The 14,236-nt window shown below is 39.3% G+C and overlaps 1 protein-coding gene across 1 annotated transcript in view; it reads right to left on the reverse strand.

The window, feature by feature from the left end:
- SPTBN5 (spectrin beta, non-erythrocytic 5) overlaps window positions 1–5,850 on the reverse strand; it is a gene marked incomplete at its 5' end in the record, with an annotated part of 96,360 nt that extends 90,510 nt beyond the window's left edge. Inside the window, 4 exons of the mRNA XM_082761957.1 lie at window positions 308–465; window positions 1,321–1,437; window positions 2,521–2,688; window positions 5,740–5,850. Of these exons, the coding sequence (XP_082618083.1) occupies window positions 308–465; window positions 1,321–1,437; window positions 2,521–2,688; window positions 5,740–5,850 (554 nt within the window). The remainder of the gene's footprint in view (window positions 1–307; window positions 466–1,320; window positions 1,438–2,520; window positions 2,689–5,739) is intronic.
- Window positions 5,851–14,236: the final 8,386 nt, after the last annotated feature.

Below are 14,236 nucleotides of genomic sequence, written 5' to 3' on the forward strand. Positions count from 1 at the left end.
AATAACAACTTTTGAAAATGAGCAATGTGAGTGGGCAACATTGTTCAGAAGTGTGATATTCCCTTAGAAATTCTATTTTACTTCCATCAAAATAAGCAGCCAATCAGGAGCTTTTGGTCCTTCCTTCCTCCCTCCTTCCCTCAGAGGCAGTGTATTTGCTTTAAAAAAAAGAGTTTTCAGTGAGTAAGGGCAAGGAGAGAATTTTACACTTTCTCGACAAATACATATAATACAGACAGTTGTCCCTTCAGACAACTTGTGCCAGAACAAGACACAAAGAACAAATCATCTTGAACTCAGATTTTACCTGTGGGCATGAATGAGCGCATTGAAGGCCAACCCATCGCTCCAGCTTTTAGAGAAGTCCTTCACATTTACATTGGGATAGCTGGCAGTTTTATGCTGACACCAGATTAGTAAGGCTTCATTGGCGAAGAGATGATCAGCTCTGCCTCCAAATTCTTCCTGTGAAGACAACAGGGAAAAGAAAATCAGTTTGAACAATATATGAAAGTGGCATCAGTGGTTTTACTCTTACATTTCCAACAAAGGTCACTTTGTATTACTTCTGTCCTACTTGGAAATCCCCTCTAACAGTCATGACTTCCAGACTGTAACTGACATGAGGGTAGAATGATTTAAAATGAAAGTAGGAGTTTTCTATCAAAGGAAAAGTTAATTGAGTGAACTCCTAAATTATAATGTAAAATGAAGGTATTTAATTTTATTTTTTTATTCTTCTGTAAGGTTTATAAAAGTCAAATAAAAAGCAAGACAGAGTTTATTTTCTTTCTTAGCTTTGATTGGAAATTCAGAAAAAAATAATGTATTCAGATCTATTAGAAATCATTAACTTTGATTTCACAATGTCTTCATAGGATTTTATCTCTCATGTACTTAAGAGTACATGTTAAATAACTACTTTTTCTTAAAAAGAATAAAACAGTAATAATTTTCCTGAGAGAAAGAGAAAAGGACCAGCCCCAAGCTCATATATAGACGTAACTGTCATCAGATAAATTCTTTCTGGAGTCAAATCCAGTAAAAAGTGAAATCCAGTGAAAATTGTACCCAATTTTCACAAATGAGTGATGAACATGAATATCCTATATATCTCCAAGTTAGTTTTCTGCCTCTTTGAGAAACTGAAATAGATTCAATTATTTTTACAAATTGCTGGCAAGTAAGTGGGTAATATTATAAGATCTGCATGATCAAAATGAACAAGAAACATCATCAAAATAGTCCTTTCCGGCCTTAAGCTCTACAAAGTTTCTGCATTACTCTAACCAGACAAAAAAGATGAAGACCTTGTTTTACCTTGTCAAGTCTGATAGATGAAATCTGAAATCGAAGTATAATGATCCAGATGAGTCCCAGGATTAAGGTTCTGTCACCATCTACAATATTCTCAGGACCGATTACTTTCACTTGTACCTAATAATAAACCAATATCTGTTAGGCATTGAACTAAGCACAGCTGGAATATGTAAAACTACTGCAATGACTTGCTGAAGCTGTTCAAATCAGAGCTCTGAATTCCCAATTTTTACACCAGGTAGCTTTGTGTTTAACGATGTTTGCTCTGCCCCAACATCTGGGAAAACATAACATTTACTTTAAAAAGTAAATAATGAAATATTTTAAGTTGACTGAGAAGAAAAAGGCTGCTGAGAAATATTTTAAATATATTCAGAAATTGCAGACAGGTGACCAAGAATTACTCAAGCTTCAGAGAATTATCTGAGTTCAGTAGGGACTATTTTGAGAAGCTGCCCAAGTATGAGACCAGTCACCGTCTTTGCTAGAGGAACAAAAATGTTCATTGGTTGCTTTGTTCCACTCTTTACAGCCCGCAACTCTCCTTCACTTACCAGGGAAATAAGGTTTGGACTTTCGGGATAAAACAGCTTCTATTTCTAAAACCCCAATAAATACATAATAATAACAGAAGAAAAGTGATGTAATTATATGAGTAAAACAGATAGTTTCACTAGCACAGTAAACTCCTCCTTGTCCCCTGTGGCTTTGTGTTTCCTATGACTTTTTCTCCCAGCAGCCCTGGTCTCCTTCTTACAGTCACATATTCTTATTTGCCAGTCCATTTTCTTCTTGTCTTATAGCTTTCCACTATTCAATATTAAAACTGGTCCACATTCTTTTCACATGGCTAATACTTCCATCAGAAAATGTGAGTCTGAGAAAATACATCTTTTCTAATGTGAAAATGAATATTTGTATGTATTTTTCCCAGTTTTCTTATGAGAAGTTTAAAATCTGCATTTCAAAATGTAATACATTTCCATTTAGGAGTGACTTGTTTTGGAGGAACTCTAGATATTTCTAAGTCACGTTACTCATACAACTAAAAATCTGATGACATTTTTTTCTTTTAATAAAACCTGGCCTGTATTCAAAGAACATTCTGTATTAGAGAAGGAAATAAATATGAACATTAGACTAATTAGTAACATGTGTAAACTTTTGTCATCTATAATATCAATATCAGTATCAACTTACCTTAGATTTAAGAAATGTAATGGCTTTGCTGTTGTTCTCTAGAAAATGCACTCTCATCTTTCCCCGGTTTGGTTTGGGCAAAGTTTCTCCAGAAAGCAACTCCAGGAGTTTCATGAGATAGATGCCATCCTTGAGGTCTATGTAAATATTTTCTATCTCAACATTTACCTGAAAAGACCAGTCACACAATATCAACTCTGGCTGCACATTTGGCCCACATAATCTCAACTTTTAATAATAAACAAACAACATCTTGTTGTTTCACCAAGTCTGCTGTGTGTCACTGCATATACGTGAAGGATAGATAAGTGGTGGCTCTTAATTCACAAAACAATGGATTTGCAGAAGGACTGACATTATTTCTGAAAGTAGGCTGAAGTAAAAAAACAAAAACAAAAACAAAGACAAACAAAAAAAACAACACAAAGCAAAACAAACAAAACAAACAAACAAACCAAAACCAACAAACTAAACCAAAACACAATTGAGCAAATAAAAAAAAAAGCAGATTTTGAAAAATACTAAAAAGTTCATAATTTTATAAATTAAACATTTTGAAGTGCTGACATTTTTTGTTTCAATTGAAATGAATACTTTCAGCTTTTTATTCTGAGCAATGCATTTCATTTCAAATTTGAGCTAATAATCCCCAAATTAAGTGAAGCAGAATAAAGGAAATCAGAAGATATAACAGGTTTGCTTTATTCTATGACTCATATTACAATCCATAATCTTAATAGTCTGTTAATACCTGCTTAAATCCGCACTACCACCTCAAGTCTCTATATTTAGCGTCTCACACTTGGCACAATTACTAAGCAAAATAATAAGATCTCGTATAAAAATGTATTTCATTGCTACCAGTAGTAAGGTCACCCAATGCTTAGGTGATACAACATGACATCATGTGTACTCTGATCTAACAAGAGCTTGCCTTGGGCGTTCCCTTTTGGCTTCATGCCACTAGCCATCAAGAAGTGACATTAAAACCATGCCACACACCCAGCAATAACTTACTGTGATTCTGAAATCACGGTAAATAATCTTTTCATCTCCCCCCAAAAAAGAGCGAGAGAGAAAATATTTCTGAAGTTTAGTAATTTTTTTTTTTTTTTTTTTCCAAATTCAGAGCAGTTAGATGTAAGGGAAATAAGAGATGAGTAACATAGAGATGTATATCACTCTTGGCCAATTACCAATCAGTTGAAAAGATTTTTTTTTTCTTTTTTCTTTTTTTTTTTTTCCAGAAATCACTGCAAGTGTAAAAGCAGCTTAGAGAGACTTTAAAAAGTCTATACTTTGTGTGGAACAAGAACTGACAACTTTCTCTGACTATCTCCATAAAGAACTCCCTGTTTAGCTGCCATCTTTACTTTTTTTTTTCTATATTAAATAATCTTAAAATTCTGCCTGTGGTATATTACCATAACAAAAGTTAAAGCTGTTATATTCTGTGGCACTTCTATTCATGAAGAATAGTTCCACTTTAATTTATGTCTTCCTATACCTCCTTTATGCCACACTCAGCAACAGTTGTAGTAGCTTTGTTGCATGTCTCCACAAAAAAAATAAATCACAGAATGCTTAAAAAATTCAGTCCAGTACTATTCTTAACACCAGACTTGAAGTAGTCAACAGTGTGACTGAGAATACTACAGTGTCCTGTAGTATGATCCTATCAAGGATCATTAAAGTGTGTGTTGACGAGGTTACTACATTGCTGAGAAGACCTTGATAAGCTCTCAGTTTCTGCATCACTTCTTACCGTATATGGTTTGCAAAGCTCTCACAGAATTTTCTTTGCATGCTTTTATGATACACAGTCAAGTACTGTGCAGGAAGTTATGACTGACATTTTAATCTTTGAACTTGAACATGTTTTTAAAATTACAAAATATATACATCAATTTTTAGCTATATAGAAATAATTTCCTACATCATAAAAGCTTAATTTTCTGCAGGTAGCAAAACAAGAACATGTTTTGCAGTTCCTTTCTCAGAATAAGAACAAAAATATTTTAAAAGTTTGTTGTGCTCTAAGGCTGCCTTTGCACAAATCAACAAGTTAAAACATTACACTGAAAAAAAATGCATCAAATAATACTGAAACATTGTACAATAGTCATAAGCTAGAATGGCTAAAAGAGGCCCGGTCCTGCTTGGTGTCTCCAATGTCCATTTTCATTAATATCAACAATGGACTCTAGAAAAGTGTATTGTTCTCGGATGATGATTCCATACTGTGACATAGCTACGTTGTTTGTGCCTGAAATTAGTTAATCTGCAGTAAATCTGGTGATTTTTGGAATATGTTGGATTACCTTGCACACATACAAGTAAACTATATGCTACCTCTGATGCTTTCTGGAAGTGCTTTCTTTTTTACTTACAGAAAGCACACTGATCTGTAATTGCACAGTCCTATTTCTGAAGCTGCTAGACCTAAAGTAACTTTTTCAGAACTGAGCAGCAGCTCAGGCTGGACTGACCTCTATGCAGAAGTCTCAGGCAGCACAGAAACTCCTTAAATTTTGCTTAGTCAATTTAAAATGAGGTATTGTTTAGGGAAATCCAAACATTTGTAGATACTTAACTTTTCAGAAGAACAAGAACAAATAAAGATCTTCCTCTGGGAAGATCAGCCAGATAAATTGTGTGTCACAAAAGTGACATCATTCATAGAATGGCTTAGGTTGGAAGGGACCTTTAAGATCATCTAGTTACAACCCCCCTGCCATAGGCAGGGATGCTACCCACTAGATCAGGTTAGCCAAGGCCCCATCCAACCTGGTCCTGAAAACCTCCAGGGATGGAGCATTCACAACTTCTCTTGCCAACATATTCCAGTGCCTCGCGATCCTTATAGTGAAAAATTTCTTCTTAGCGTCTAATCTAAATCTATCCTCTTTTAGTCTAAGACCATTTTGGGTCTTAATAGGTCATTACAGGTTTATAGGTATACAGTCTACAGAAGTAAACTTGAATTTCAGGGAAGACAGGTAGCGTGGACAATGAAGATGGATGTGAGGTGGAAGATAAAGGCTGAAGCACTCTGGTTAGTCAAAGCCTTTCTTGCTTGTGTACATGTGTAATGGTGACACTAAGGAAGGGTATGCAAAAATAAGATAAAACTACAGTGGGTGAAATAATTAAAAACAAACAAGCAAACACACACACGCACAAACACGAGAAAAGCATAGAAGCATAGTAGCTACTTACGTTATTCCTGAAGAAGACATTGTTCATCCAGTTGGTGAAGGTTTTCTTTTGCATGAACATACGCTGCTCCTGCAGCTTCTTGATGTGATCCTTTTCATATTCACTATCCATGGTGGCCTAGGAAGTCAGAAACTCCAGTGAGGTGGTCAGTACTGAAGAGATCTGCCTGGCCAGCTACAAACAACAATAATGTGCCCAATACATATACAGGGAACCTAGCCCTGACAGGTACAAGATTCAATACCACACCCAGCATAATACCTTAATTTCCTCTTGCTTGTACTTTGCACTTTATTTTCACCCAACTTTATTTTTACTTACTAGAGTTCTCCCTTTTGGAATGCATCTCTACTTTCTGGATGAAAATGAGATGTATTTACGCAGCTTTCCCTTTTTCTTTCAGTCTCTCCCCAGCCACTTGATCCCATAAGAAGCACCATGATCTGAAAGTCATTAGTACCTTCCTGGAGCGTGCAGAAAGCATATGACTGAGAATTGATCTTAGACCCTGTTAGAAAAGAGGGATCTGCAAATCACCTAAAGCACTGCTTGAAAGTATGTTACGCTCTTGGAAGACTGGCAGGCATGCTGTTGGCTTTCAGATCACAGTATTCTAGAAGAGATCAAGTAGTTGTTCTGAAAAGAAATAGAACCAACTTGTTTTTTTCCTCTTAAAAGTTCAATTTTTGCATGTCTTTCATTGAAAGGATGGTGACACAGGTACGTAATCACACTGACAGGCCCTGGGTCAGGAGTTAGGGATTATTATTGCTCTTCCCCAGGCTGTCACAGACTTGTCTGCCACATCCATATCACTGAAAAAATTCACCACAGCACCCAAGCTGAATATTCAGGAAGATTAGAAAGTGCAGGAGTTTTCCCTTTTAGAGTCTGTAATGCAATACGCCAGATTTCAGCTTAACTGAACAACTCAGTCAGAGTTGTTTTGTTTACGGGGTGAATCTGTAACAGTGGTGACCTCACTGTTAAGAAGTCATTGCAAAAAATCAGTCCAAGACCCATAGATACAGACATCTTTTGTGACCATATGCCACTAATCTCCTTGGACTAAAGGCATAATTATAATATTACCTGGATATCAATCTAGCTGCAAAACCAAGAAACCTGCTGTAACGGTGGAAGAGGAGAGACGTGTCTGCTGCTGTCACCCCACTGCAAAGAGAGAAGGGAATGAAAAATTAAAACCTGTGACAAACTGCGGAGAGTGACCTGCTTCCCTGAGGTTCTGTATATGCTTTGCAGAGACCCAGTTCTGAGCTGCTCTGTGTCCTTTTAATTCATAAAATATAAAATACTGAAAAAACATCATTTGCCCTACTGTAAGCAGACCTCAACAGGGAAATAACAGCACCACAGAAAATAGGAAAGCTGCCTGCATGATAGTTTTCCATGCTCAAATAAATGTGAAGAACTTAGCAATTTTACAAGATGGAAAGTTGTGGGAAGTGCAGACAATTTTTCTTTTTCTCCTTTCTTAACCCCCATTGCTTGACTTCTCAGAACAGGGACTGCATTGAAGCCTGGCAGTTTAGCAGCAACACATATGACCGTAGAGGAAAGCCTTATGAAAGGAAGAACTTCGCAAACTTTAAAATGGAACTATAAAGAAGATCCTCACAATACTCTCTGATCCTTTGGGCTAGTTCCGCACAGCCCACCTTCTCCAATGGGAGAGCAGATATGCAAAGAATTGCCTTTCCGTGTCCACGGGGTGATATTAACCCACCCCCACATAATAAACCTACATAATAATACCATTTCTGAATTTCCCAAATGGTTCTCAAAATCTTTGTGATCTCCTTTTTTTTTTCATAAAAGAGTTGTTACCCAGGCTTTGCAGTTACCCTGGACAATGACTGAACAGATTTCATTTAGGTGGAAAGGAAACTTACTTGTTCAGCTACTGACCTATAAGACAGTTCACCTGTTTTATTAAATTCTGTTATAAATGCTCCCAACATCGGTAAATATTTACGTGAAGACAGATCTATAATAGAATATCTGTGTTTGCCAGATATAAAGGCAGTGCTAAAAACTAAATCTAACTGTAATGATACATTATAAGAAAAAAAGATCAAAGAATGTACAAAAAGTCTGGACTTACTGAGGTTTGGAGGAACGTCTTTCTCACATTCGGCAGTTGGTCATTCTGGAGAATGACTTTCAGTTCTAGATCCACTTGTACTCTTACATTCAGCTCAGTGTTGTCATGCAAAGTGACCTTTGCATTCAGGAACGGAGACCAAGTATTTATGATCTCCTTACGAACCTTTCACCTGATCTGAAGGAAATAACCTGTTAGAACCCAATGAGTAAAGCTTATCCCAGGCTTTAGATTATTTCTGAGCACAAGAATTGGATAAGAACAGAACCAAAATTGCTAATAACATAGTGAAAATAGTCATCCACCATGTTGATGCTTTGGTAAAAAACATCTAGTCTTTCACAGTTTCATTGAAAGCTCTGATCACAAGCCACTTTTCTAAATGAATTCTTGCCTGGGAAATTGAACCTGACAATGAAGTCTGAAAATGAAAGCACAGAAAAAGGTACAAAGAACAGAGCAATTCCCAAGTGGTTTATATGGGCTAAAGCAAACAAGAAGGTGAAATTGTGAAGAGTTATGAATTTGCCAGTCACCCCTTTGAGGAAGTTCATGTGCACAGTTACCTGTTGCTGGCAGGGCAAACTGGGAGCAAACTAGCTGCACAAAGAGATGCTTGTAAAGTTTCCTACTGATGGACTTTACCACAAGTAACAACAGGGAAAATGGTTCCAGTAAATGAGTCCTTGCTGTCACAGACAAGGTTGCACAAGCACAGGACACATTAACCTGACATTATTGCTGGGAACTGAAGGGTTGCTGTTGGGGATCACAGCTAGAAAATGGGCAGGCATCTGAAATCAGAAGCTGTAACTGAAGATGTCCAGCTGAGATGAGGTATGGGAATATCAGCCTTTTCCCTTCTGGCAAGCGTAATTTTGTTAGCATCCAAAGCAAGGGCAGGAAACACATAAGAATTAACAAACAAGCCCCCCAAAACTCAGTACAGATAAAACCTGATCAACAAAAGCCGTATCTTCATACGTAGCCTAGAGAAATGGTGTACACAGTGTCACTTAAATCAGCTAAAAATAAAAATGGAATGCATATATTATAGGTATTATTCAAAATATTCCTTACAAATTTCTGGACTTCTCTTTACCAGCCAGTTAATACAATCTCATTCTCATTAACCATTAAATAGGAATAGGATCACAGGAGAAAGAGGATATAAATTTAACAGCTGTTTCCATCTCTTCTGTAAGCTCATTGCCTGGTTATAATTTTGCATTTCTCTTTTCTGTTTTGCTTTCAGTTACACCTATGTTCTTGTAAAGGTTAGGCTACAAGCTTAAGCCTGGTAGAGGCTGGCCAGGTTCTCTGTGTTGAGAAAATGTCTGGTCCTTGCTCTTGTCAAATAGAAGGCAGAGAACCCATAGGTGAATGTTTGGATGCAGACATTTCTCCCCATTGCAAGTTAATTATTATCTAATGATTAAACGTGTGAAACGCTGGCTTTGCTTTTTATGACAAGACAAGGCAAGACAATCAAAGATCTGCTATAAAATTTCACTAACTCCTGACTTTCCATTCTCGCTCTCTCTTTCTCCACACACAGTTCAGAGTTAAAATGGTGGACATTTACACAACAATGATAAAGCCTTTTCCTCAGTTATTTATATCCTAACAAGGTAAGAGAAAGGGTACAAAGATGTTTGTGTGCAGTTCCTGGAGGGACAGATGAAGAGGGACAGGCCAAGGGCAGCTCAAGTGCAGGCCACGTTTGAGGTGGAGGTGGGGGAGCACTCACTGTTGGAACATGTGGCATTTTCTTCATTACTCAAATGGGCTCATTCCTAAAAAGAAACAAACAAAAAATCAACCCTTTAGACTAATTATGAGCCTCTCTTGCTGCCTTTGCAGTGGAGTGAAGCCTTGCTACTGAACCCAGGAAGAAGGACAGGGGCCCAAAGCCTTGCCCTATTTTGAGTGTTTTCCATGTTGGCAGAAACATTTCCTTGTTTCTTAAAAGGAAGTGCCCTGATGCGAGATTCCCTTCTGGAAAGCAGCAGCAGCTTTCCAGAAGACATAAGACGTTAGTTTTTTTCAGCACCCTTTGTTTTCTGCCCATGATCTTGTTCTGCTTAAGACAGAAGAGGAGACCATGAAGATCAAACAGACCTCACACGGAAGCAGCATCGCTTGCAGCCCCAAGGCTCCTCAGTCTCCAGCCCTACCCCACTACTGCCCCACTTCTGGCACCACTGTCTAAAACACAGAGGGATGAGAAACTTCCTTTTGACCTATCTGAAAGTTCATTCGCTTTTTGAAATATAGTCTTCCTCCATGCCCCACAAGCCATCTGCCAATTTTCAGTCCCTCTCCGAGAGGGGGACAAATGTTTAAACCCCCATTGCAAAAGCGACCGTCACAGGGTTGCAGGCATGGAGTTCACTGCTTCCACTCCCACCCCTGACCCAAGCCTGTTTGCCATGAGGACAGACATATGGACAGCAGAGCCCCAAGCCTGCAGACACCTCCTGAGCTCTGTTTCCCAGACGGCAGCTTTGGCTTCCCAGCACCACTGTCCATGTCCACTGGGATGAAGGATTCTGCTGGGGTCTGGGCTGGAGGGAAATACATCGGCATAGGTGAGTACAGATGCTTTAGTGTGCTCATGTGTCCCTACATAAGGTCATTCACAGCTGAGTCCTGTGACCAAATAAGCCTGTCAGTGTACCAGGCTCTCAGCAGTCCACTGAAGACTTGAGCTTGTTCACTTGGCTGAGATGAAAGGTATGGCTCAGCCTGTCACCCTCCATCAGACATGCTTTGAGTACACATGTCCCTGAGGACATGTGAAAAATCCCATTTGAGATCCACTGAGGAGAAGGTTCCCCAAATCTCAAAGAAAATAAGTACAAACACGTGTGGAGGACTATGACAGCTCGGCCCTCTGCCCCCCACAGCGTCTCAAGCAATGTTGCTCCCACATGTAAAAATCTCCACACAACAAACATCTGGGCCTTGACTGTGGAGCAGGAAGGGAGCCCTCAGGCCAGCCTAGCAGACCACAGTGTGGTAAGTAAGTGCAAGCAGGAGCCAGAAGCCCGCTGCACCCAGGCAGCCCTCCCCTTGCCAAGGCACATGGGGGAACAGGGATGGTTTCTTACCACTGCCCCCACACAGTTGCACTGTCTCTTCTAAAGACAAATACACAATACGCTGCTTTCATATATTCCATTTCTTTCTGAAGAACCATCAGGAGCATGTATTTGCAGCATAGGTGGAAAGAGAAGAACAATCCCAACTCTCCTCATGTCTACCGTGAGAGCCTCGCCTGCTGCCTGGCATGACTTTAACGCACGGCCACCCAAGAGGCTTGGAGATGGCCCAGCAATGCTCCAGCCCACAGCTGAAATTCATCCCTGTTGAGGCAGTGTAGACACTAGTGGTATGCACTGTGAACCCGGAGTATTTCCTGACTACGTCTTGAATTACCACAAAGAGCTACTTTTTGAACACCAAGAACACTAGAGGAAGCAATTATTGCAAGAAGCTGCTCGCTTATTTGGGATATCAAGGCTGAGGAAAAGATACAGAGTTAGTCAAAAGCAGCATAGGAGAGGCGCGAGTCCATACAGCTTCTCTGTTTTTACAGGCCTCTCAGCTGAACTTACAGGCCTCTTGGCTGAACCTAAATAGCCAAATATTTCTCCCAGCTCCTCTCTGCACGGGGCACCAACTCACCGGTCCCTGGAGTGCCCCCCTGCCGTCCCCACCTACCTGCCTTCCTGTGTTGCTGCCACCGGCTGCCCCACGTGCCACCCACCCGCGGGCAGGGCCCCCGCGGATGGAGCCCCAGCTTCTCCGAAAGCTGAGCTTCGCCTGCAGGGATCTAAACCGACATCCCGGGATGCAGGCTTATTATAAGCCTCAGCCTCCCCATGCTCTAGTCTAAACTAGAAGTGGCTTTTCTTTTTTGAATAGTTGGCTAGAGGCTACATGACATCAACGGGGAGCAGAACTCAAGCAGAACAGTCGAATTACATCATCTGTAGGAACTGGAGCCCCTTGCTGCATTTGAAAAAGAGGACAGCTTAAAGCAAAATCAGATGGATTTATTTTTCCTGGCATGAAGAAATTCAGTCATCTTTTTGAAAGAGAGAAAATATACATTTGCTTGTTTAGTCATGAATTAAAGGCATTTTCTCCTTGGAGCTGTTTATATTATCTTGAAATTTTCCTTCTGTTTCTGAACCTCAAACAGTTAACATAAGAGCTTCAAAGGCTTTGTGGGATGTGCACATGGGACAGACGACTTTAATTCTCTTTCCATTTCACACAAACATAGATAAAGGGTTTCAAGTGACAGAATAACCTTAACTTTTTGAACATACTTAAAATGATCTTAGAAGTCTCTGTGTTGGTAATCCCAGATCTGAGTAGTACATTTTTATCCTTGTGGTTCAGATTTTTCCATTGTTACTCATTGCTACTATGGAAGACCACTGCAGGAAGAATGGCAAAAATTCTTCCCCTTTACAGCTCTATTTTAGGGGTCTATTTATATATTGGAGTGGTAAAGCATTTAGCAATGAAACAAAATTGTGAGCTGTATGTGCAGATTGGTGCTTACCAACGTTAGTGCCAGAGTACTGCATCCTACTCACAGGAATGGATTATGTCATGGTGTGCTCTCAGGTTTTGGTCCCCCATCACCCTAAGCAGCCAATTATAATCACAGCTCCCTCCCAGACCATGTGTCCCAGTTTCATTGTGAAGGCCACCAAGTCACACTGAATAATTGAACATAGCTGGCAAAAATGTAGAATTGTATAAACAGTTAAAATTTTTAAGAGTGAATATTTTACTTAATAAGAGGTAAGACAGGGTAGTGCAAAATGAAGAAAAATTGCAATTACTGTCCATTGTAGGTCGAAATTGTGAAGTCTAGAACTTCACAATTTAGCCCTACCCCCTTCCCCCTCCAGACTTGACAAAAAATGAATGTATTTTCAAACAAAATACAGAGTGATCAGAAATTGGAAATCAGTAAGCATCAGGAGCATCTTTCAATAGTTCCTTGGTTAAAATGTTTATAAGAAATGATGATCAGACACAGAATCTCACAGTGCATCTGAAATGCATTATCTGATAAATAGGTGATAGATAGGTAATATCCAATGCCTCTGTACAATAGCAATAGGTGTAGCTAATTCATTTAATTCTAGGACTGCAGAATGAGCTAGAAATCTGCAGAGCTCCAGGCTGGAGTGGAATGTGAGACGCTGAGCAAGCAACACCTTGGAAAGAACGTGGACAAGCTATATCATGGAGAACAGAACAGACAGGATAACAAGTCACACCTAGTGTTAAGGAGTTTCCAGTGTTCAAGGGACCAGACAAAGTACCTGTGAATCCACAGTCTATCACTAGGTACAAATCTGTGCTAGCCTGCAGTCTTGTAGGGAAAGGGAGATGAACCCATCTCAGAATATCACGATTTCCATGGGAGAAGATACTTTTCCTTCAGAGATCAAAACAAGCTCAATATAATTGCAAAAACCACACACACCTCCTCTTGGCTGTGTTTTATTGAATTAGAGGTGTTTGCTGGATTTGGGCATTTATTTCCAGACACTCATTGCCATGAATAGGGAGCAAAGGGAAGCACCTTTCTCCAGAATAGGTATATTTGTCCATCTGTCTAAGCAGAGCAAGACAGCCAACTCTTTTTCCTAGGATTCACTACATAAATGAAGCAGCCTAGCCTACAGGCCAAAGTTTCTAAAGATCTTCCTTGCTCACAGTTATTACTTGAAGCATAATATAGCCTTGGATGAGAGAACCTCAGAATAAAGTAGTGTCTACTCCAAAGCGCTTATAAATACACCAAAAGTAGGAGCTAAAAACAGGGTTTGGAGAAATTAAATGATACAGTAGGCAGAAATAGAAATATTTCACACTTAAAGGGTGCCAAATATGATAAGTAACAACTACTGCAAAACTTACTATCAAAATGACAGTGTAGGCATCCACCCACTTTTCTTGTCCAAATATAAACTGAGGATTAGAAGAGAACATCCAACTATGTAGTGTGCAGTAATTTTTTCAAAGTATGAAATATCTTGGATACTGAGTATGAAATATACCATACTACTGTCTGCCTCCCCCCCCCCCAAAAAAAAAAGAACCCACAAAATAAGCAACACAAAAAACCTACCTCCAAACTCCATTAAATATCATCTTCTCTAAAGTGTTTCTGACTTTCAAAAGGAACAGCTGAAATGAACCACTGCAATTCAACAGCAGTGTAGCCTCAAGGAACACACAACATATTGTTTGCACATGAAACATTCCTCCACGTGACATAAGGCATGCCCACCACAAGCATAATAGCATAGCTTGCTAACACTGCAACCCACAAAA

This window comes from Aythya marila, assembly GCF_965140915.1.
Source record: "Aythya marila genome assembly, chromosome: 5".
In the NCBI taxonomy this organism is placed as follows: Eukaryota; Metazoa; Chordata; class Aves; order Anseriformes; family Anatidae; genus Aythya; species Aythya marila.